Source organism: Girardinichthys multiradiatus, chromosome 13 (assembly GCF_021462225.1).
Source record: "Girardinichthys multiradiatus isolate DD_20200921_A chromosome 13, DD_fGirMul_XY1, whole genome shotgun sequence".
NCBI classification, from domain to species: Eukaryota; Metazoa; Chordata; class Actinopteri; order Cyprinodontiformes; family Goodeidae; genus Girardinichthys; species Girardinichthys multiradiatus.
The window spans coordinates 7,990,215-8,016,090 of NC_061806.1; the positions used below are offsets into that span (position 1 = coordinate 7,990,215).

Sequence of the window (25,876 nt, forward strand, 5' to 3'; positions counted from 1 at the left end):
ATGGAAGGATGCATTCATTTCTTTATTTAAATTTTTGAGGATGGAGTTGTTAATTTCTTCTACCTGACCCATCAGAATGTCTGGTCTTTTTTTCTCCGTGTGGTTTAGAAAGAATTTACAAATCTAAAATTTAGCTGTTTTTTTGCCTTTACACCCTATTCAGTTTTTTTTTTTTTTTTTTTAGCCTTCACAATTCTGCAGATCCAGCAAATTCTGTCTTTATGAAAAAAGTGAAAGCTACTTGATGAGGGTTGTTGTTGCTGACATTCTTCTCATGTCGAAAATGACGCTCTTTCTGAACCAACAATTATTTGGATGAAACCATATTTATCAAACAGAAAGAAATGTCCTGTAGGAGTACCACAAGGTTCTGTTCTCTGGCTCTGGTCTTTTTTTACACTGTATATTAGTGATTAATCAGATGTCTGATTGTTACACTTGCAATACATGCAAAATAAGCGTCTTGATCCTCACATCTGCTCTGAATCAAATGCGGGATTAGCTTTCTAAATCATGTCCATTGTTGCGTAGGATTAGGATGTTTCCATAACAACCAAAAGTTTGATTGTGTCCCCGTGTCTTAGCAGAGGGAGAAGCTTGATATTTTAAATGAATTTATTATTGATTTAGCTTTATCCTTCAAAAAATATAAGGCAGGACTTTAATGTTCCTGAGGAGCTTGCAGTAGCACGATCATTTACAGAACATTAAAAACATAGCACAACCCCATCAACCAAAGGCCAAAAGCACATGTTTAAAGGGTATAGGAGAAGAACGTCAGGATGTGTGCTGTTGGTTTTGATCTTCAGTATTTCGAGCAGATAAGACCATATTTACCAGTTGGTGCTACTAGGTTATATCTTCATTTCATGTTCTGTTTCTTACACCAGTTAGTTTCACTATCATTGTTTGCTTAAATGCAGGATTAAGCATGACTGACATATTCTGTTGAGTCAGGACCTGTTGGTATTAATCTGATAGACGATAATAATGCATCGTTTATTTTTCGCTTGTAAGAGAGAAGTGTAATACCATCAGTCTGTTTGTTGGGGACCTGATCAGAAGTTTCTGGCCCTTTTTTCAAAGCCGTCTCTGAGTCAGGCCAGAACGTCGTCGTCTTGTTCTCATTACCCTCACCTCGTGTGCCAGACCGGTTTCTCTCTGCCGAGCATCTTTAGAAGTTCTTGTGAACAGCTGGGTGAACATCTGGGTGAGTGGGGGTGCCGTTGCCTCTGCTCTATGTGGATGACGGCGCCACTCGTAATCTTCACTTTCACTCTGAGTCATGCAGCGGTCAGAAGGAAGGTGGAACAGTTCAGATAAATCTTTTAATTAAGAGCATACCCTTTTGTCATATTTTTTTCATTCTTCAAGCCGACAGGCGTTTTAGGTGTTACGTCACTGTTGCCTGATCTCTGCCCCCCCTTAGACTTCCACCACGTCTCCAGAGCAGCTAAAATCTGCTGCTGTTCTTCATGGGAGAGCTTCATGAACAGTCGCTGGTATACTTGTGAGAGCTGAGCTGCATTTCTATGAAAGTACAACTGATGTTATCAGCTCAACAAAAAACTTGATTCATATCAGCCTTCTAACCACACAGCAATGTGCTATAGTGAACAGTGGTGAATGGAACAGATGCATATAGTCTGCAGAAGCTGCAGCTCGTCAACTTGTGAGCGTGGTTTTTACTCGTTATTTCAGCTGGTTTTCTTTGTTGATGATCACAAAAACATGGAGAAGAGTAACACTTCAACATCATGGTTGTTCACTTAAAAATGAATGTATTTCTGTACTTCATTCATGTTCCAAGGTGTAATTACCATATGCTGTAAGCAGCCACTAACCTTATAAATTTCATGTTATTAGGAAGATTGTAATCTGTCTGATAACTTTGCCCTGAGAAAATGAAAAACCTCTTCATTTGCATCAACCAACTCTCCTGGTGAGCTGAATCTGTACCATTGTTGAACTACAGTCGGGGGCCGCTCGAAAGCATTATAAGGGCCACACTTTTAATAAACAAAGATGTTTGGTAGTAGCGATTCACCATTCAGAATTTTATTGTCAATTTCTGATTTCCAGTTTTTATAAAGCTTTGATCTGCTAAAGCCAATTCAGATTTTTCTTTAAGGGTTAAGAATAGAACCAGAGATTATGTCGCACCACCTGTATGAGACCGGTCTTTCACCAAATCATCACAGGTTTAACATTTCAAACTAGCTTCAGCATCTCATACTAGCTGTTAGTGCTCGTGCAGCAGATAGCGTTACTAAAACAGCGGCCCCTTTGTGTGTTCACTAGGAAACAAAGACCCTCTGGTTAGCTTTTCCGAAAGCCATCAGAAATGTCAAATCCAGCGTGGCTGAAATCCCAAATGATAAAAACAGAGGTTGTATGTTCAGTTTACCCAGCATCTGCCGGAAGTCTTGCTGTCTTGCTGCCTGAACCGACTCTTAACATGTCTGACATGTCATAAATAAGTTTCCTTTTACACCTTCCACCTGCTTTCTCTGCCTTTAACTACTTCACTGGTTCTGAAAACGACTAACTTTGAGCCTTCCTTCGTCAGTAACAGCATCCACACTGAAGAGTGTTGTTACCGTATCCTTTTATCTCTTGGTAATGGTGCATCCACTGAATGGAAAACTATTTGACCATCACTGGTCAGGGCCGATCACGCTGGAAACAAACCAGGAGCCTATTTGATGGAACAGCTAGTGATCAGTGTGCTTTCCAAATTTGGCGTGAAATGAAGCCGGTTGTTGATCAGAGTAACTAAGGTCCTGCTTCACAGGGGTTTTAAAGACAGTGGGATGTCCTGTGTCACTGTGATGTGATGCGTGGAACTCCTCCAGCATATGAGGCCGGCCTTAGCTGCCTTGTGTTGGAGCTGGTGTCTTGTGCTGCGTGTCGTGGGGCTTCCAGGCAGAACAATGGTGTGTGCGCGCTGGACTGAGGCCATGTGGCGGATTAAATTAGCAGCAGTTGTTTATCGTCTCTCCCCTCATGGTCTATCTGCTGCACCTGGCCCTGTTGACTCAAGCTTTCCTCTCAGCCACCGCCTCGCCACCTTCCCACCACTAAACTCGCTCAACCCTCCTCACCCCCTTACAAATCCCTGTTGTCGTGTGAGTATGATGTTCACCCACTCACGTGCACATGGTTTAGAATAGTTGCAATCTCCACCGTTGACCCGGGCCATGACACGTTGTTCTGAGAGCAGCATCCCCTGCCAGCGGGCTTCCTCTTATGCAGATTAGCCATGTGCTAATTCTGGTCATTTATTTATGGTTTCTTTAGTCACTGAGGAGAAATTAAGGGATGAGAGATTTCTCTTGAACTGACTGATGACTGGACAAAATCAGGTACTGTTTGATAGTTGGTAGAGATACTTCAGATGTGTTTCTACATAAACATTTGGTATCAATGCTTCACGAGTGGCGTGCATTCATATGGAGCCGACCTGAGTCCGCCTAAGTCCTGTGACAGATTCTGAATTGGGTTTAGGTCTGGACTTTGATTGGGACATTCTAACACATGAATATGCTTTGATTTAAACCTACTCCATTGTGTCCAACTGTAAATTAAAGAATTAAAGTAAATTCTAGACAAGAACTGAGAAATGTTTTCTGCAAGAACAAGGACATTTTCGACTTCAGAAGAACTCTATTGCAGAACTCCTAGGAGGTCTTCATAGGTCTCTCCCACTGCAGTGCACAACATTCATATTTCTCTGACACCACATAAGAACAATGTTCTGCCCAGAATGTGTGTCAGAATCGAGCTGCAAGAACTACCCAAACAAGACCTGCAAGAAATAAATGGCAATCTGTTCCTGTGGGCCTGGTTTGGGAGTTCTTGCAGCCTGTTCTTGACACATGTTCTAGGCAGAACATTTTTCTTGTGTGGTGTCAGCCGGACAATGTGGGCTCATTGTCCTGCTGGAAGGTGGACCTCTTTGACAGCCTCTCTACCAGGATTGGCCTGAATTTAGCACCATCCGTCTTCCTGTGAACTCTTGACAGGCTTACCTGCGCTGCTGAAGAAAAGCATCCCTGCAGCATGATGCTGCCACCATCATGTTTTACCGTGTGGGTGTTGTGTTCAAAGTGTTGTAGTTGAACATTTTAAATATAAAACATAAAGTTCCAATTTAATCACTGCAAATTGGCAGTGGTCATGGCTATGAGCTTATTGGAAGAGGTTTTAGCGTTTTTGTTTAAGAATTTGTACTTTATTCGTCTCTTGTGGTTCTTGGAGATGCCAGCTTTTTTTTTGCTTTTTTTAGTTTTCTTTTGTTGCAACGTATCTGTGTTTGGCTGGATCAAATAAGTTATTTTAGATTTTTAATTTTTTTTTGCCAACTTTGAAAGGAATGCAGTAAATGAGAAAAAAGCAGCAGTTCACTTATTTTGTTTCAGCATGGTCAGCTGATAGAAGAACTTAATTGAGGTATTTCAGATTTTAGAAAATACTTTTATTGAAATAGCCACACAACCAAATAGGTTGGTCACGATTTAAAACATTTGTCTGGACAACATTTCTGTAGGTCATAGTTGGCAGCTAAGTTTTTCTGAGGCCTTGATTGGTGTATATGTGTAGTGTCCCGGAGCTTATCCATCCTATAATACCCATCTTCTTTCCACTGTATCCAACCACGGATGTTTCCCTGTGATGCATCAGACACCAATCTTCTGTTTTGCTTTACCTTGAACAGTAAACAAAATAAGTCCCGGAGCTGATTGGATCTGTTTGTGATATTAGCTTTCACTTACCTGCCTTTTAAAACATTCCCTACCTCATGCTTGATCATGGTGTTTTCCTCAGTAGTCAACATAATAGGTTTATGGTTTGTATTTTCTAATTAAACTGTGGGTAAGTGAAGCAGACAGATACAGTCAGATGTTTACTTGGCAGTAGTGCTTCAGTCCTTGTATCTCCTCCACACACAGCAAAAGCTGTTAAATGTGTGACCTGGCGAAAGAAGAGTGGTGCCTTGGAAAACAGCCAATCACTTATGTGGTGGGGTTCAAGCACACATATACACCTAAAATGCAATTCTCTCTAGGATTCTGAAGGATGTCTGCTATAGTGTTTTGGATTAAAGAAATACCAGGGAAATGCATCTGAACAGATCAATAAAAGCCTGAGCAGAGGGCCACTCTCCACTCTTCCATCCTGCAGCGGACAGATGCGGTAACATTATCAAGGGAGGACAAGGAGCAGTAAACTAAAGCTTCTGAGCTCTGTTCTGTTTTCGCATTCAGGCTGAGTAGTACAAAACATGTTTAGAGCCAGTAAGATGTAATAAGAAGCTTCGGCTTTGGTTGCACCTCTGTATTTAAGGCTGACTGACTGGCATTATTCTCTTTGTTGTGTAGATTATTGATGGTTCAGCGGCAGAGGCTGCTTACCAAGGTCTAGTTAGGTTTGAAAAAGTCACACTTTCAAAACCGTTAAGTTTCCATTAAACCATTCCTGTGGTTTGTAGTTTGATGACGTCCTAGGGTCACAAGATTTTCTTTCAGCTGTGTGAGGCATAGAGTGATGCTGTACTACCCCTCCTCCACATGTTTCTGTGCACTGGTGGTCAGCTGGCTGAAAGAGGACTCCTACACCTGCCTTTTAATGTACGAGGAAAAATATTTCTCATTGCTAGATGGACTGTCGTTCCGTGGAATCTAAGCGCCCTGACATATCTCCCAATGTCCGTGAACATGAGCCGTTTGGACCTCATGAACAAGCCTGTTAGTGGGCGATAACGCTACCATTTATACACCGTCGGCTCAGAGGAGAACAAGAAGAAAAAAGCTAAAAAGTATAAAGTAATTTCTCTTTCTCACTTTGCAGTTTTTGGGTCCTTGTATTTCACTTTTATGACTTTGATTGATTGTTGAATCTTTCTTTAAAGCTGACATATATTCTTGATTAAGCTCCTAGAACGTAGAACAGACCTACAACCAAAACAAATAAAGGTGTGCTACAGATGTTTGTTGTAGTTTACAAAATATCCAGTTTAAACAAAACAGATTTCTTCATCAGTTGAAGCAAAAACCCACAGTAAGACATTTATTTCTATTCAACCAGCCATCATAAACTCACTGTTATTAAAACAAGGATTTCCTCTTGATTTTAGGACCTATAAACCGATTTCTAAAATATATACTGGTGTTCCTTTGTGCTCATTAACCCTGCTCAGGAAAACTTGAAGCACTTCATGTTAAAATTCCTGTTAACTGAAGAGGGATTAAAACCGAGTGCTCTCCAGGAGAAAATCAAATCTGATTGTCGGTAAGAAGAAAGATTACAAAGAATTTGTCTTAATGTTTTTAAAGTAGACAAGAGGGTATTCCAGCTTCATCCCGCATCATGTTACTTTAATACATGAATGGTGAGAGTTTGTGTGGATTTTGGTCTCTTGACTTTGTGATCGTCCTGCTCAGGGTTCAACTCATCTTTGCTTTGAGTGCTAGGTGAGGCTCCACCACCTTGAATAAGTGGGTACAGAACATGATGCTGTGTTCTTTTGTCTTTTAAAATCTGTGTTCATTTTTAAAGGTCAAAGGTCACTTATGTACCTGTATTTTACTTTTGTGAAAAAAATTTGGTAGTGAGGTTTGATTCTGAAGAATTTGCTAAATGTTTGTTGAAAGATGCCAGATTTGCTAGAACTTGATGTAAAATATTTACAGTAATGAGAACTTTCTTTTTTACATATGCAGTGCCTTGTAAAAGTATTCATACCCCTTAAACCTTTCATGTTTTAGATGCACCCCTTCTTGCAACACAACTGAATGACTGATAAGGGAATTCAGATGTTGGGTCATCTAAAAGATCTAGGATGGTAGCTCTCCAGGACTGGAGTTGGTCACCCCTGGTATAATCCATCAGCTAATGCTGGGAGGTCTGTGGCAATAACTACAACTCTGCCAAGACCACCTAAACCTGAACTGACAGACCAGACAAAGAGAGCAAACATGTCCAAAGTGTTCTGGTCAGATAAGGGAAAATATTTTTGACCAACAGGCTAAACATGAATGCTGCACATCACCATAAACACACCACCTCCACTGCGACATGCTGCTGGAAGGCTCGTTTTGGGCCTGGATGGGAGAACTGGTCAGAGTTAATGGGGAGATGGATGGAGCTAAATACAGGAACACCCTTGGAGAAAATCTTTTAGAGGCTGCAGAAGACCTGAGACTGGGCCAGAGGTTCACTTCCCAGCAGGACAACACAAAAGAATGGTTTGGATCAAAACATATTGGTGTCTTAGAAAGGCCCATTCAAAGTCCAGACCTAACTTCAATTAATAGTCATCCAATCTGACTGAGCTTGGCTGTTTTACTATTAAAATCTGGGAATTATTTCAGCCTTTAAATGTTACAAATCTGCTAGAGACATAGCCTAACATACTTGCAGCTGTAATTGCTGTAAATGTGTCTAGACTTTTTTAACTTCGGGGCTGAATAAAAATTTACTCCCCATTCAGATTTTTATTTATCAAAAGAGTTTAAAAAAAACTACGCATCCATTTCCTTCCATCTCACAATTATGCAATACTTTGTTTTGTACTTGCATACAGTTCTTTTAAAATAGATCGGGTTTGTAGTTGTAACATGGCAATATGTGTGAAGGTTCATTAGTGCTTTCACAAAGCTCTGTAATAGTCTAGAAGTTTCCCTCAGAGCGACTGCTGCTCAGGAGTAAACTGATCTTCTGTTTTTGGGAATGCCGTGCAATTTCTTCTTGTTTCTCTGCAAGCTGCAAACCCTGATCACAGATGTGCTGCACTTACCAGCTCCTTACCTGCTGAGCCTGAAGCCGTCAGGCTCTTTAACGCTAAGGCAGGTACTTAAAGCTGGTGTAAAAATATTCCCACTGCCAGCAGAATATCGACCCAAGTTGGTGATGGGGGTGGAGGTTGAATATTTTATGGCCCCGTGATCTCCGGGAGGTTTTGTCTGAATGACAAATTGATTCTTTTTACCTTTTTATTGTGGCTGTTTTGTAGTTTGTTTGTATACTGGTGATTTTTCTTGTTGGAATCGGAGGCTGTTAAGCGGCTGATTCGGGCCTTTGTGGCACATGACACTGGAAGCCCTGTCCAGCTTCCTAAGCAGCTCGTTAGGGAAAGAAAGATTGTGTATTTCTGTTCTGTTAAAAAAAGTTGCTTTAGTGTGTGGAGCAATTGTTGCCGTAATTGGACATATGCACTTGTCTGAAATGGAGCGGCTACAAAGAGGCACAGACACACTCCACTCTCCAGGTCTCAGCTGAGCGGTGCATTGTTTGGCCTGGTGTCACATGGTGTGGAGGAGGCAGTTATGGCGTCCTTCCTTCCAGACTGGGGTTAAAAGTGCATGAGAGGTCACAGGATATTTTCTTGCCAGGCCTGTTACCCCCCTCCCCCCCGAGTGGTCCATAATGACCCAGGGGACCATAGTAACACACTATACACCTCAAGCCCACTCAGTTCCAGGACACACTTCTCCTGAACCTGGAGGAGCTCAGGAGAGTGTGGCCTGGGGGAGGCTAGAAGGAAAATCTGGAGTGGAGTACGTTATCTTGGATAATGTTGGTTGACTGGACTTGCAGCTTGTTGATTAATCCCAACACCTACAGTGTTTCCCAACATACAGTTCTCCTGCTGAGCCCCCTTACACCACCTCTCATCGCTGCACTGTCATTCATAGGATGCCAAAGCCTGCTGCTTTATTAAAGGCCAGGAAGAGCAGGACCTGGCCCGGTTTCAAACAGCAGTGCAGCTGGGACCTGTTACATTTTCGGCAGGCTGCCCTCTCCGTCTCCCCGGCTATAAATAGCAACGGTGGCTGTCTCCCTCGACCGAGGCGAAGAGGTTTTGGGGGAGGTGGAAAAAAAACACTCACAGATTAATAACCGTGGGAAGCAATGAAAGCTTTGTGTCTGCTACCCGAGGTCAGCAGGCCAGGAGGTGTCGCCACTTCAAAGCCTCCTTTGTGGCTTATAGTTTCAGATGGTTCTGCAGTGGGGGAATGCGTAGGGGCTGCCAGGGATGCAATGAGTTGATGAGGTCCACACACACACACATACACACTGAGGGTTTGTGTTTGTAGTTTCCAGGTGTCTGTTCACTGAGGCTGCAGTGGAATTACTCTAATTTCTACTGGAGGAGGGTTGTGTCTTTTGAGGCATTCCTCAGAGCTCCTCATGTGCACACACACTTTATGGTCCTCTGCGCCAGCTGTTTACAGATGAGACGGTTGCATCATCCAGCTGAGTTGCGCCGGCTGTCGAAACCATGCGGAGATCCAGCCTGACCCAGCTCCAGCTGAGGGTCGGTGGGCCCAACTCCAGACGCCGCAGACAACTTCCACTTCCCTAACAATATTGTTACAGAAACTCTCCCCAACATCTCTGCTGTAACTGTATCCACCCACTGGCACAATGATCTCCTGGGCAGAAAAACGCTCCTGGCTGATGTAGTGGGCTTGTTCATTCATTCTTAGCCAGTTTTTTTTCCCCTTTCTAGTGGGAAAGTAAATCCACGTGTGTTTTGTTTTTGGATTCGGTTTTTCCTTTTCTCCCCCTCCGGCATTTTGTTCTATTTTGGTTTGATTACACTGTGACGGGTTTATGAGATGATCCTCACAGGACACTTACTCGTTGTGTCTTTGTCTGTATTTATCAATAAGAAATTTTAGGAACACCAAATGGAAAACCGTTCCAGAAATGAGGCTTTAACTCTCCTTTGTCAGGGTCGGCTGCATCATTACTCAGCTTGTGATGACACCATAATATAAGGCCTATTACTGTTAACGTCAAACCTTTTCTTTACAGTTTAATGTCGTGTTACATCTTTTCTTCATGTGTCCTCCAGCCTACCAGCCCGATGGACCAGGTAGGGAAGATGCGAGGCCAGCCATACGGAGGGTCTAACCCCTACTCCCAGCATCAGCAGGGGCCTCCCACTGGACCGGGACCCCAGCAAGGAGGTTCATACCCGGGGCAGAGCTATGGACCTCCAGGCCCTCAGAGGTACCCGATGGGGATGCAGAGCCGCACACCGGGCACCATGGGTAGCATGCAGTATGGGCAGCAGGTCAGTATTGCACCTCACTAGCTATGTTTCTTTGTACAATACAGGCACATTTTAAACTTTTTGTACATTGAGCATTTTCACAATCAAGTAAAGGGGCCTGTTAAAGTACAAAAGTGATGTTTGAAGAGAGATGGTTGTTGAGATTTAAGTTGAAGCGATAGGCAGGTTTGTGTACTAGTAGGTGGTAGGAGTTCCTGCAGCAGACAGATTGCATATCGCTGTGACATTTCAGAAAACTGAATAAATCCTCAGATCAGCGAGTCAGACGAAGACCCAGAAGACTACAGGACAATACAATGCAACTCTGAACGTTTCTCATCTGAGAAAACATGTAACAATGGTATTTGATGTTGATGCACAATGAAAACAACATTGAGCTGTATCCCACTGATGTAAACAGTATTGGTCTGAGTCATCTTAAATTAATCAAATCAAGTAAAAAAAAAAAGGGAGGGGGGTCTGATTAGCTGTTAGCCTCCACCGCTCTGACATCTCTCTGGTACATGTAAGGGAAATATTACTGTATAACTTCACAGAACCTTACTTCAAAACATCCAAACTTTCTCATCAAGCATTTAGAGGTTTTGCATTTTCATTGAAACTATGTGAAATGTAGTTTGATACAGTTAAGTTTATTTCTGTAGCGCCGATTCATAGATGTCATCTAAAAGCATTTTACCTGACAAAACAGCTTATAATATAAATGAGGTTATAAAGAACCCAATTTTGGTCCCATTTAAATTCATACCAATCCAACCCAAACTAGGGTTTGGATTTAGTGGTGGGCGATATGGACTAAGGTTTTATCACAATATTTTCTGATATTATTGTGATCACGATTTTAAAAAAAACTATTAATTGCCTCTTTTCAGTCTTTTTTTAGGCATTGAATGTCACAGCAATTGTAGCCCCACAAACACAATCACTGTTGTTGAAAAATATAAATAGGCTTCTTCAGGACCCCAGTTACATAAGCAGGTGATTTATCACTAAACCGCATACAGTTTTAATGTGACAAAGACCACTATTAAAACCAGTGATTATGCAAGGAAACCGTGCGATGTTGTTTTGTATTGTTGTTTTACCATCCAACCAGCACTTTACCTTCTAAAACATTTTCATTCTGCAATAAACAACAAACTTCACCAAAGGTGTTACCAGCGTTAAGAGCTTTATGGTACTTTGACAACTAGCCAAAATATTTTGCAAGGCAAACAGTTCTTTGGGATTTTGCAGTAATCACAAATTTGCAACATCCCATACAACCGTAGCACACATTGTTTTATAAGCCAGAGAACACAAGTACAGGGGTTGGACAATGAAACTGAAACACCAGTCATTTTAGTGTGGGAGGTTTCATGGCTAAATTGGACCAGCCTGGTAGCCAGTCTTCATTGATTGCACATTGCACCAGTAAGAGCAGAGTGTGAAGGTTCAATTAGCAGGGTAAGAGCAGTTTTGCTCAAAATATTGAAATACACACAACATTATGGGTGACATACCAGAGTTCAAAAGAGGACAAATTGTTGGTGCACGTCTTGCTGGCGCATCTGTGACCAAGACAGGAAGTCTTTGTGATGTATCAAGAGCCACGGTATCCAGGGTAATGTCAGCATACCACCAACGAACCACATCCAACAGGATTAACTGTGGACGCAAGAGGAAGCTGTCTGAAAGGGATGTTCGGGTGCTAACCCGGATTGTATCCAAAAAACATAAAACCACGGCTGTCCAAATCACGGCAGAATTAAATGTGCACCTCAACTCTCCTGTTTCCACCAGAACTGTCCGTCGGGAGCTCCACAGGGTCAACATACACGGCCGGGCTGCTATAGTCAAACCTTTGGTCACTCATGCCAATGCCAAACGTCGGTTTCAATGGTGCAAGGAGCGCAAATCTTGGGCTGTGGACGATGTGAAACATGTATTGTTCTCTGATGAGTCCACCTTTACTGTTTTCCCCACATCCGGGAGAGTTACGGTGTGGAGAAGCGTACCACCCAGACTGTTGCATACCCAGAGTGAAGCATGGGGGTGGATCAGTGATGGTTTGGGGTGCCATATTATGGTATTCCCTTTGCCCAATACTTGTGCTAGATGGGCGCGTCACTGCCAAGGACTACCGAACCATTCTTGAGGACCATGTGCATCCAATGGTTCAAACATTGTATCCTGAAGGTGGTGCTGTGTATCAGGATGACAATGCAGCAATACACACAGCAAGACTGGTGAAAGATAGGTTTGATGAACATGAAAGTGAAGGTGAACATCTCCCATGGCCTGCACAGTCACCACATCTAAATATTATTGAGCCACTTTGGGGTGTTTTGGAGGAGCAAGTCAGGAAACGTTTTCCTCCACCAGTATCACGTAGTGACCTGGCCACTATCCTGCAAGAAGAATGGCTTAAAATCCCTCTGACCACTGTGCAGGACTTGTACTGGTCCTTCTCAAAATATTAGCATATTGTGATAAAGTTCATTATTTTCCATAATGTCATGATGAAAATTTAACATTCATATATTTTAGATTCATTGCACACTAACTGAAATATTTCAGGTCTTTTATTGTCTTAATACGGATGATTTTGGCATACAGCTCATGAAAACCCAAAATTCCTATCTCACAAAATTAGCATATCATTAAAAGGCTCTCTAAACGAGCTATGAACCTAATCATCTGAATCAACGAGTTAACTCTAAACACCTGCAAAAGATTCCTGGGGCCTTTAAAACTCCCAGCCTGGTTCATCACTCAAAACCCCAATCATGGGTAAGACTGCCGACCTGACTGCTGTCCAGAAGGCCACTATTGACACCCTCAAGCAAGAGGGTAAGACACAGAAAGAAATTTCTGAACGAATAGGCTGTTCCCAGAGTGCTGTATCAAGGCACCTCAGTGGGAAGTCTGTGGGAAGGAAAAAGTGTGGCAGAAAACGCTGCACAACGAGAAGAGGTGACCGGACCCTGAGGAAGATTGTGGAGAAGGGCCGATTGCAGACCTTGGGGGACCTGCGGAAGCAGTGGACTGAGTGTGGAGTAGAAACATCCAGAGCCACCGTGCACAGGTGTGTGCCGGAAATGGGCTACAGGTGCTGCATTCCCCAGACCTGGGCTACAGAGAAGCAGCACTGGACTGTTGCTCAGTGGTCCAAAGTACTTTTTTCGGATGAAAGCAAATTCTGCATGTCATTCAGAAATCAAGGTGCCAGAGTCTGGAGGAAGACTGGGGAGAAGGAAATGCCAAAATGCCAGAAGTCCAGTGTCAAGTACACACAGTCAGTGATGGTCTGGGGTGCCGTGTCAGCTGCTGGTGTTGGTCCACTGTGTTTTATCAAGGGCAGGGTCAATGCAGCTAGCTATCAGGAGATTTTGGAGCACTTCATGCTTCCATCTGCTGAAAAGCTTTATGGAGATGAAGATTTCATTTTTCAGCATGACCTGGCACCTGCTCACAGTGCCAAAACCACTGGTAAATGGTTTACTGACCATGGTCTCACTGTGCTCAATTGGCCTGCCAACTCTCCTGACCTGAAACCCATAGAGAATCTGTGGGATATTGTGAAGAGAACGTTGAGAGACTCAAGACCCAACACTCTGGATGAGCTAAAGGCCGCTATCGAAGCATCCTGGGCCTCCATAAGACCTCAGCAGTGCCACAGGCTGATTGCCTCCATGCCACGCCGCATTGAAGCAGTCATTTCTGCAAAAGGATTCCCGACCAAGTATTGAGTGCATAACTGTACATGATTATTTGAAAGTTGTCGTTTTTTGTATTAAAAACACTTTTCTTTTATTGGTCGGATGAAATATGCTAATTTTGTGAGATAGGAATTTTAGGTTTTCATGAGCTGTATGCCAAAATCATCCGTATTAAGACAATAAAAGACCTGAAATATTTCAGTTAGTGTGCAATGAATCTAAAATATATGAATGTTAAATTTTCATCATGACATTATGGAAAATACAGAACTTTATCACAATATGCTAATAATTTGAGAAGGACCTGTATATGTCATTCCCAAGACGAATTGATGCTGTATTGGCCGCAAAAGGAGGCCCTACACCATACTAATAAATTATTGAGGTCTAAAACCAGGTGTTTCAGTTTCATTGTCCAACCCCTGTATATACCTGCCTCCAGTCAGGATTGTCTTCACCTGAAAGTGAACGGAAAAGCACTCGAAAGCACTCGAAAAATACAGGAGCAATCAGGTTTTCACTGTCAACTCTATTTTCACACATGAAATCAAAAGATAGAGAACATTCCTGCTGTGCTGCCAGCCTCAGCGGGCAGCACCTTCACCCGATTGAACACTTTAAACATCCAGTTTGCACTTGCTGCTTGCACATAGCCAGGAAACAGACCCTTGTTGAACTCCTCAGCCAGCCAGTCGTCTGAACAGAGGCAATCCCGCGGAGTGAAGGTTTTTCTTCCACGTCCGCCGCCGGTGGTCTCGTGCCCATTGTGCGCTGTGATTATCTCATACTGGCCTGGCTGGTGTCTGACCATGAACTCGATAAGTGCCCTGCAGAGAAGAAAACAGCCTCCCTGCCTCTGCCAGTCTGATACAATAGAGCCACTTGATGTTGTTTTAAATGCACCGCAATTCTTTATTACCATCTTGTATTTTCTTTGAATCCTCTGGGACTTTAGATCTGCCCTCCCTCATCCCTCTTACAACAGAGACATGCCTTCTGTTTATTTATGTGTTTCCTCACAGAATCAGAGCTTTCTCCTTGTATGCTTTTTGAGCATAATGAAATGAAAATGCTGTTTTTACAGCAGGCTATGCAGAATATAAAACGGCTCATTTTATAGTTTGAAGTCCACATGCATTTTTTATTTTCATGCCACTAATTTAAAACGATACACTTGGAGGATTTTGACAGTTTTCAATCATTTTCTCACATGTAGTTTGTTTGATCAGCTTTTGGTATAAAAATACAACCTGTAGTTAGAGCAGTTTAACTGCTGGAAGTTGCTTAATGCAAACTGTCATGTTGTTTCAGTCAAACACTTTCATGTAAACAGCTTCTTACTATCTTAGTCTGAACAAGCTCACAGTCTGAGTAAGCAATATTATAATGAAGCAATGCTAGAATGGAGCTACGTGGAGAGCCATATTTTGATTAGACTTGTACAACCAGATCACTTTGTTTTCACATCGTCTGGCAACAAACTGCTGCTTTACAGCTCAAGAGTTGCCCAATGTGGTTCTTTGAATTAAACTTTAAAATAGTTTTTAAGGACATAGGCATCCAGACTACGTGTGTGCAGTACAGGATGGTTGTAGGAAAAAGAAGAAACATCTGGATTTAGTATAGAGCAACCTTAGAAATCTACTAAGTTTTAACATTTAAAGATGCAAGTCAGAGATTTCTCTGTGATTTCTAAAGCCATGACCTCCCGATACAGATTTTAGGCAATTAACTATAACAGTGTTTTCATACCAGACCTTTTGGAACGCTTTTTACTGTGCCAGAGTCCGGTTTCTGAAGTGGATCACGCCGGTGTGAACCCATCCCGGACCCTGAGACGGACCAGTGAACCGTACCCTGGCACAGTTATAACTGCCGATCTCGGCATGGTTTATCCTGGCCCTGGAGCAGTTTGTTTGTTTGTAAATGCATGCCAGGCCAGCGTACCAAAAGCAGGACGAGACGATGTAACATAAGAGCAACACATTTCAGTAGAGGAAAAATAAAAGCTCGAAGTTTGAAAATGTCTCATGGGGCGATGCGGAGTAGTGAAGAGGTTCAGGCGCACAAGTGCATTTGAACATCAAAGTAGCAACAGAAACTGGCCTTTCTTCTTTGTGCTTTTTTTCTTCTCGATCAACGCCAATCTGCCCCTGAAACAATTCATTGCACCTGCATGACTTGGTCTAGTCTGAAAAAATTTCTGTGGAAGCTAACCGGGCCAGCTGATGGTATGAATTTTCTCACTTCTACCGATCCCTGGACCGGACCAGCAGTGTGAATATGCCCTAAGGTATATGAGAAAGAACTATGAACTGAAGAAAGATAGACAATAGATAGAAGGTTTTACTATTTTAAAACAAAATGATTGAGTTGACAGTTTAAACTGTCATGGTATGTAATGATGGGGATTAGCAAGGTTTTTGTATTACTAACTATACTCTATTTGTATTCTTTAAATAATAGAGACCCGTACCTCAACTTTGAAATTTTCAAACTGCTGCCAACATCAACCAATCCTGCAGGTTTTGTGACTGGCATTAACACAAAATGAAACGGAAAGACTTTGTTCCAATACATTCAGCTTTCAGGTCAATCAGCAAGTTGAAGAAATGTCCTGTAAAAAGTTGGTATGAAATCTACATATTATAAAATTGCAAAGGAGCAAACTGACCAGCATTCTCCCATCTCTGATTTCTGGTGTAGCTTCCTGAATAAAACCCAGAAAGATAGTTGGAGAGTTGGTGTGCATAAAAAGCCTATAATTGAGCCTAACCTGACCCCAACTGTTCTTCCTGTTTCATGTCTAGATGTCTGCATATGGACAACAGGGTCCAGGAGGCTTTGGCCAACAGAACCAGGGCTACTATAGTCAGCATGGGCCGTCTCCTCTACCCGGCCAGCAGCAACCTCCATATTCTGGCCAGACCCAGGGAAGCTCTGGTGCTCCCTACTCCCAGCAGGGCCATCCTTCTCAACCCACCGGCCAACATGCGCAGCCAGGGCCCCCATACCAACAATCACAAGGGCCCCATGGACCTGCTGCAGGACAGCCTCCCTATAGCCAGCCCCCACAGTCCCATTCAGGACAGCCACCTTATGTCTCTCCTCAGCAGCAGCAGCAGCCTCAACAGCAGCAGCAGCAGCAGCAGCAACAACAACAGGGTCCTGGACCCCAGAGTCAACAGGGCCCTCAGGGCCAACCTGGTTACCAACAAACCACTGGACCAGGGCAGGCACCTCAGCAACAGACCCCACAGCAGCAGCAAGGACCACAGCAGCAACAGCAACAACCAGGAGGTCCACCTCCTCAAGCCCAGCAGCCCCCAGGTCACACCCAGCAGAGCCAACAGTCACCTTACTCCCAGACACCCCCCCTGCAACAACCGCAGCAGCAACAGTCTCCATATCAGAGATTCCCACCTCCTCCACAGGTAAAAATCAGCATATTTTAAACCATCCTTTGACATGAAGCGTGCAGAGCTACCTTCTTGTTTTGTGAAGCTAAGAGAAAATTAGGATTGGTACATGTAGGGATGGGTACCGAATTCGTTACTTTTATATGTACCGACCGAATTCCATCAGTACTACAGAGTACCGATTCATGTAAAAACAAACTACCATGTTTCAGTATCTAAAAGCATCATTGTGAAACTGAGGGAGTGGAAGAGTGGGCGATTTTCCATGCCAAACATGAACATAGCATTGCGCGCACAGAGCATATGTCTTATAGAAAGCGCTTGAAAGTATGGCTCCACTTTTCAAAATGCAATGCATATTACACTCACTGCAATATTTGTGACGCGATGTTCAAGACCAGCAGCAGGAATACTTCTAATTTGAGGAAGCACCTGGTTAAGCACCAGATTTTTCTCGAGGCTGAAGAGACACAATTTTCATCGGGCTCAGATCTACGGCTAAACTCCTGCCTTCTGTTAGCGCGCCTGCATCTGTTAGCAGCTCGTCTGCAGCCAGAAACATGGCTGGGTTTTAATTTGTGCATTATTAAGAAAAAACACTGCGTAATCAGTTAAGGGTTTTCATGTTGAAGAAATGTTTGAAACAACTGAGATGTTTCAATACAAACAGCTGGATGTTGTTTTGAGATATTAAAGTTTACATACTGAGAAATATGTTAAATTGAAAATGTATGTGATTTTATTATTAAACGAATTAACATTTATTACCACATAAACAAACATAAAAGTACCGAAAACTGGTACTCTACGAGTACTGGTATCGGTTCCTAGGTACCGAGTATCGGTACCATATCGGTTGAAATGTGAAAGGTACCCATCCCTAGGTACAATGAGAGCATAAAGTTGCTCTTTGGTGATTTTAAAAAAGTTGGTTAATGCTTAAAGCTCATCTGTTGTCTGCTTTATAACCAGGAGCTCTCCCAGGATTCCTTCAGTTCCCAGTCCAGTGCCCCTCCATCTAACCAGCCCAACAAGAGTGGTCAGGAAGACAGCATGCAGGGGCGGCCCTCCAGTCTGCCGGTGAGCCCCTCTCTCTAGCTGCCATGTTTTTTGAAGCGTTGGACTATTTGATTTCTGTTTGATTCTTTATCATTTGGTTTGCAACACAGTTCAGAGTAGTTTAGTTAATTGTGTATGAACAAAACATACAGAAAAAATGCTCTTGTTTGCAATATCAACACTTTGCTTTGAACGTCATAAAATTTAATGAGTATTTCAGCCGTTCTCTGTGCAGCTTTGTACGCTACTCTGAGAGGTGTCAAAGAGCAGATCATATGATTCAGAGACAGGAAGGTGCAATGCAGTCATTGTAAAGGGTGAAAATGTTAATAGAAAGCGCAAGTTGGTTGTATCAACAAATGTGCACAACCTGTCATAGTTTTGCAAGCTGTACCTGTAAAAATTGGCAAGGATTTTTAGGGATTTTGTTGAAAATTGCTTATGCACATCTTGCTTGGGGGGCACCTGACATAACAGACAGCAGATACAAGGAACTGAGTTTAGACAGGATTTAGTTATAACAATGATTTAAAAATGTCTGGACTGGAGTAAAAACCAGTAATAAGCAGTGACCCGAGCACTGGTGTTGAATCTGGATCGGTTGACCTGCACACAGCTTTAGTTGGTGTTGGTTTGCTTATTCTGTAGACAAACCAGTTGAGTATTTTTCACCCCAAGCTAGGGGTGATACTGAAACTCATACACCAAATCCAACCTGCTCTGTAACAGGCAGAGGTTGAAAGCTCAATCCGATAGAACCGAGCAACATTAAACTTTGTTCAGCCTTCCTGTTGCCTGTTGAACGTTTTGCTCTCTCCTACCCTTTCAGAGCCTGAATGAACAGCAGATGCCTTGATGCATAGTAAAAATACAGTTTCCCTTTTAAATAGCTTTTTACATTTTTGGACTTCCTCTGAATTCTTTTAAACACAGCACTGATACTGAAAATGGCTAACTTAGAGTTTTCTCCACTCAGCAATAGGGTTGGGCGGTATCCAAATTCTGATACCTTCATACCGTCTCCACATTTTACCTCAGTAAACGGCATTACCGTGACTAATTAAAAATTATGACTTAAGGCTGAGACGGCATCACCAAACTGTTGACTTGTGCCTACTTGTTCAGAAATTAAATACCAAACACTAATAATGAAACAATAACAACATAATGTGCACAATATTAACGTTTATTAGAAACTGCTTAAAAAGTACAAATATAACAGTCAAAAAAATTTTATTACCCATACCACCCAAAATAGTTTTTGCGCAGAATGCGCAGACAAATCAATTAAATTAAATCACAGCCTGAACAACTTTAAATAACAAAAAGAGCGACCTTTAAAAAAGTGGTAAAAGTAAAAGAAACAAATAATAGCAGTGAGCTGGGTGGCAAGTGTCAACAGGTTTAGTCAAGATTTTTAGCCAGAAAAACCAGCATGTTAACTTTTTCTGGATTTAACAGGGAACGTTGGGGACTTACAACTTTTCCCGCGGTGCTGAAAACCCGTTCCGACGGCGAGCTTGTGGCACAGACACACAGGTGCTTTCTGGCCACCCGTGACATCAGGGGAAAACGCCGGGCAGCACATTTCCACCACAGAAGTGGGTCTTTGTCTGCTTGGATAACGGGCTCCAAACAGTAGGCTGTTATTTCAGCTCCAACTCGGTCTTCTATGCTGCCGATGGGACCTGCCACTGCATCGGCTTGTTTTTGCAGAAGATTTCCCAGAGTCACCCTTTTTCGTGGGGGTTCGGGTTGCGCCTCTCCCTCTTCCACTCTGATGATGACCACTGGACTTGCTGGTGCTTGGTTCTCTAAGCTCACGATCTCAGCCTGTAATTCTGCCTTGGTCTCAGCCAATGCGCTGGCATCAGTCTCATATCCTCCACGGTAACGAGGGTCGAGGAAAGTGCATTTTCGCATTAATTTGCGCACTGAATCGGATTCATACTTGGCCTCTAGCTTTTTTAGAATTCCAGTTTTGATTGACTTTGTTAGCTGGAGGTCGTATTCTGACAAAGCCAACACATTGTCCCTGCATAGCTGGATTATGGGGAGGATAGAGGAACTGGTCACATAATGTTCTCCTGACAAAATATCAGTGAAGTCACCGACTGGTTTCAGTGCGTCGTGAACAGCTTTCAAGACATCTGTGTCCTGCCAGGTCAGGGACAGGCTGCTCCTTCTGTCGTCAGACAAGACGTGTCTGATCCCCTGGGCCTGCTCCAGGATGCGCTCCACCATTGCCAGTTTGGAGCCCCAGCGAGTTGCGCAGTCCTGCCGATGGATGAATGAATGAATTAATAAACAAATGAATTAATAGATGAATAAACAAACGAATTGATAAATAAATAATAAATAAGCCCCTTAATGTATATGATTATATTTTTAGTTTGCCTATGTTATAACAGATTCAGATTTTTAGATACAAATTTCTGCTTACCGTTATGAGGCTATGTTCTGGGAGTCCCAACTCCACTTGCTTCTTGTGGAGTTCACTCTTACGTTGCCAGCTGTGTGAAAAGGCCCCGACAATACAACGGCACACTCCGAGGGCGCGCTCGGTTTTTTGCCTATTGTCATGCATTGCATTTGTGACAGCCAGGTTTAGATTGTGACCGAAGCAGTTAAGCCACGGCCACTCTAGGGACTTGATTGCGGCAGAAATGTTGGCAGCGTTGTCAGTGGTTATGGCTGAAAGTTTTTTCTCGTCAAGTTGCCAGTCCTGAAGTGCAACTCTGAGCGCTGCAGCAAGGTTGTCCGCCGTATGACTCTCAGGAAAATACGTTGTTTGGAGGCATTTGGATTCAAGTTTCCACTCAGGTGTAATGGTGTGGACAGTCAGGGACATATATGGAGTCATGTTAACTGATGACCACATGTCAGTTGTTAACGAATAACTCTCAGCCTCTGACAGCAGTACTTGAACCTCGTCTCTAACTTTAATATATAAATGTGGGACGGCTGTTTGTGAGAAATGTTTCCGTCCTGGTAGCTCGTACTGGGCATCTAGTACCTTTACCATGTCCTTAAAGGACTTTTTTTCCACCGTGTGGAAAGAGACCATTTCCTTTGCCAAGTATTTTGTCACTGCATCCGTGCAGGTTTTCCAACAGACACTGTCCCTTTTGTACTTCGTTGTTTTCCCGAAGGCCCCTATTATTGTCGACTGCGTATAAGTGGCAGTGGACTTAGTTGTGGTTGGTTTTGGTCCTGCATCGGTATCAGCGGGAGGTGTTGAAACTGTTGCGCTTATTGAACTCGGGGCCAAATGCATCCTCGCAGCAGTGAGTGGATGGTTAACTCTGAGATGCGTCCTTAGGTTTGACATGTTTCCGTCCCTTGCAGTCACCTTTTTATCACATAATTTACATATTGCCTCATCAGTATTTACTGGCTCCCCCTTCTCATTTGCTAGGAACCCGAAGTATTGCCAGACTGCAGATGTCGTGTTCTTCTTAGCGACAAGTTCATACGGTGCGCGACTTGCCATCTTTCTCTCTCTCCTCCTCCTCGCTGTCACGTGGTGACGTCACGTTCATAAATATCAAAAGTCTCACTACTGTGGAAGTAAAACTGAAAATTCAACCACATATAAGTGCTGCTGGACATAGATTAATTTTTAGACATTGATTTAATTATCTTATATTTAATCCTTATCTCCTATATTTTTTAATGATGTAATGACGGTATTAAAACTGATACCGTTGCTTTTGAAAGATACCGCAGGTATACCTTATTACCGCCCAACACTACTCAGCAACAGCTTCCACACTAAAGAGTGCTGCTGTCAAGACAGCCTTGTAGTGCTTAGACATGGTTCGCTCACAGATCCACAAAACAAGCCAGTCACAAGTCTAGGCCCTTCAAGCAGAAAGTCATCCGATTCTGGTTGCCACCTGTCTTCCTGGTGTAGCTCTAGTAGTTAATCAGTCTGCTCTATGCAATCAGTAAACCATCTTTGTTTACTTTATTGTTTAATGTGTTGACATTCCTGCTAATTTATAGCCAGGAGTGAAAAGACTCTAAAATCCTGAAGTTATTCTAGACACCAGCACTTCTCCGTCTCTTCTGCACCTCTGTTGAGGAGGGATCTTCCTCCAAGGATGTTCCAGTGCGTTCTCTGAGTCATTACCTGGTTTTGATCAAAACAAAGGGAATATAGAGACTCTCACCAAGAGGCTGATGCTTGAAGTGATTGATGTGTGGATAGGCCTGCAGGTTTTTGCTGACTTAAAGGGACAACATATTCTGAGTGCGAACCAAAGTATTTGTGTAGGAAGCAAAGAGAAACTGTTTTGCGATAGCCTGCTGGCTAAGATAAAGGTGAGAGAAGCCCCTAGCCCTCCCTCCCTCCCTGATAAAGAGGTGCCTCGCTGTAACATGCTGCAGTTTCCATGGCAGTGTTTATAGGTCAGACTGTGGCGCTAACCTCATTCTGGGCCTCAGGGAAGGAGAGTGAGAAATGAGATCATTAATGCGAGAGAATGAAAGTGAGAGAGTGGAGCCGGCGAGGAGGAAAGGGAGGAAAGGTGGTGGTTGGAGGGACGGCTAGCAAATAACTTTAAATAGTGTGAATGATTGGTTGGAGTTAGAGATCTTGAGACGAAGGGAGGGAGGGATGAAAGGCAGAGCTGTCTACGCCATTAGGGGATGCCCTCAGGATGTGTTTCCCTTCTCTTTTATTTATTTCTCTTATTTATTTATACATCTCTCTGTGGGCCAAGCTCATTGGGCCAGTGCTATTTTTATGTTGCTTTTTCCCTTCTAACTTCTCAGGGATTCCCTATTAGTGCTGTGTGATAGGCTGAGAGAGGCATTAATCTTCCAGAAGACATAAACCAATCCTTTCTTTCCCACCTCCTCCCACCCATTCCTGCAGAGCGCACACCTCTGGGTGCAGATTAGAGCACAGAGCCTGGGAGCAGACCCCTGACAGCCTTAGTTAAAAAACAGCTGCTGTGATTCCTACAGGTGTTTTCAGTTAATGTTCACCTGGGGTATCTGCTGCATCTGGCATTCAACTGTTTGATGAGCTCTGTCAAAAAAAAGAAAGCTGAAAATATTTCATCTGTAAGCAGAATTTTAAGGTAAACTCAATGTTCATTGATCCAAAACACATATTTCAAAGACGTTACCTCATACATATGCTGCCCATAACGTTACATGGCTGAGACACTCCCACATAGCAGGGTCTGAGGTTGGGATGTCCAGTCCCATCTCCAGTTTTCTGGTTTTGGTCTCACTTTAGGATAATAAGCTGGGGTTAAAAATACATTATGATGATCATGTAGCCCAACAACATGTTCATGTAGAAAACGGCAGCAAACATTTTTGTAATATTCGTAGTTCTGGATTATCTCAAGCCAAGAAGAATTAAAACTGTTTAATATCATAAGATTAATTCATACTCTTAATTGCGACCATGAAGTTAAATACGAGTTCACCAAGACATTTCTGCATTGAAATTCAATCAGCATAACAGTTTTGAGAATCCCAGTATTCTTGTCAAAACAAGATGGAGAAAACCTGTTGCAGTCGGTTGGCTTATTGTAACAGTTACAAGTCTTTACAGATGGACAGGTTATAATTTTCCCAAGTGGCAGCATATGGAGAGAACATGGAAGGGGATCTAGAATGGGGCCTTGTGGCACCCCACACTGGAGGGGCGGATAGATTATTGATCATGACAGAGAAGGATCTGCCTGTCAGATAAGAAGTAAACCACTTCAGTGCAGTGCCACAGACACCAACAAAGTGGTCCAAACAAGACAGAAGGGCAGAATGGTCCACTGTGTCAAAGGCTGCTGTAAGGTCCAACAGAACCAAAACTACAGGGCACTTACTATCAATAGACATAGCTTTGTGATTGCGTAATTTTAACAGGGTGGTCTCAGTGCTGACCTGAATGAAATAATTTTTCATAAATACCATTTGTTTCAAAAAAAAAAAAAAAAAACAAGGTTGTAATTGTATAAAAATTATGTTCTTTCAAAAATTGTGGAGAGAAATGGTAAATACGAAATAGGTCTGAAATCAAACTGATGAGTCATGGAAAAGTTTTTAGCAGGTCTAACAGCAGCAGGCACAGTTCCTGAGTTTAGACAGAAGTTCATAAAAAATTTCAAGAGTGGGACCAACAGTAGTGAAGAAAGGGCGGAAATGTAACCTTAACAGATTGCCGTTCACTGATTGGCCATGGGCGTGGTCGGCCGTATGAATCTGACTGAAATATTCAGCAGCAGCTCAATGGGAAGACAAGAAATGACGAGGTGTTCGCTGAGGTAGCAGAGAGTATTAAAATGTTAGGGAACACAATGGTTGGAGCTGGTCACACTAAACACCATGGTGGTGATTTGTTATCATGGACACCATATATGGTCATTGTCCAACGAGTTGCGGACAGGAGGGTGTTCTGGACTCCACAACCTCATTGTTGGACGACACGATGTGAGACGTGAGTGTCAATTTTACTTTACACAGCACACCAAGCTGAGGGCTGTTGGTGGACCTTCAAGTCCCAACTACAGCCGTTTATGGAAATGTTTTATGCCAAGTAAACCGAGGTCGAGCAGAGTGGATCCGTCCGGTTCTGGAATCATGAATGGAAAAGGGGCAAAACTGTGATCAGATCAGGTTCCCATCCTTGTTCTGTATATGGACCAGTGACCTGTCTCGGGTGTACCCTGCCTGTTGCTTTGGATCCCTAGAGAAAATGCGTTAAAGGATAGTTTTATAGGATATATTATGCTTTGTTTACTAATTGTATGTCTTATTTAGCTGAATTAATACAAAACATCCCCAATAATACAGTGTTTGAAAAAGAAACTAGCATTCCAGCTCCTCCCAGGTGTTAACTGAAACCTTAGTTGGAGTACAGTTAATGATCTAGAGCGTTATGTCTCAATTCTTTGCTTTATTCTTTCCTGGTACAAAATGTTTAAATTCATTTGTAGTTTTCATTGAGACAGCGATAGAGATGCAAACGAAAGGTTGGAACTTCAGAAGCCTGGTGAACTATTAAATATGACCACTTGCAAACTACATGCAAACTAATTGTTTTTCCTGATTAAGTTCACTATGCAGGTTAATGCAGTAAACCATAGACACATTTCTTCTTTTCTGCCTCAGATCAGCAGCAGCTAATCAGGACAAACACTCAGACATCACCTCATCCAGGCGCAGTAAAAGCTAGCATCGGTTAGGGTGGGAGTAAAGCTGTAGAAGAGTTTCAGCGTCTCCTGGAGGCCGCAGTCAGGAGGAGAGCAACAGTCAGCCTGACTGAAGCTCTGCAGGTAGAAGGTGAGGAGGGAGGAGGGAGTAAAAAACAGGCAGCAGTTGTGGAACTAGCTGAACAGGCTGAACTGGTTCCTGGTGTGTTTTCACCCCGGTACTGGGACACAAGTACAGTTTAACTGTTGTGGGAACTAAAATCTCTTGTACAGTCAGTGCACAAAGCTCACCTAGAGCAACTTACAGAGACAGCAGCTCACAAAGTAATGCAGTTGAATCCTACACATCCTGAAGGTTTTCCAATCTCCTTGTGACCTCCAAACACTCGTGTCATTTCTGGGAAAGGACATGAATAAAGTGCTATGGGGAGGGAGAGCAAA

At 42.9% G+C, this 25,876-nt stretch overlaps 1 protein-coding gene across 3 annotated transcripts in view; it reads left to right on the forward strand.

The window, feature by feature from the left end:
• arid1ab (AT rich interactive domain 1Ab (SWI-like)) overlaps positions 1-25,876 on the forward strand; it is a 73,064-nt gene that overhangs the window by 16,229 nt on the left and 30,959 nt on the right. For all 3 annotated transcript variants that reach the window (XM_047383432.1, XM_047383433.1, XM_047383435.1), the window contains exons 2-4: positions 9,863-10,084; positions 16,596-17,219; positions 18,177-18,284. In XM_047383432.1, coding sequence (XP_047239388.1) covers positions 9,863-10,084; positions 16,596-17,219; positions 18,177-18,284 — 954 coding nt within the window. The remainder of the gene's footprint in view (positions 1-9,862; positions 10,085-16,595; positions 17,220-18,176; positions 18,285-25,876) is intronic.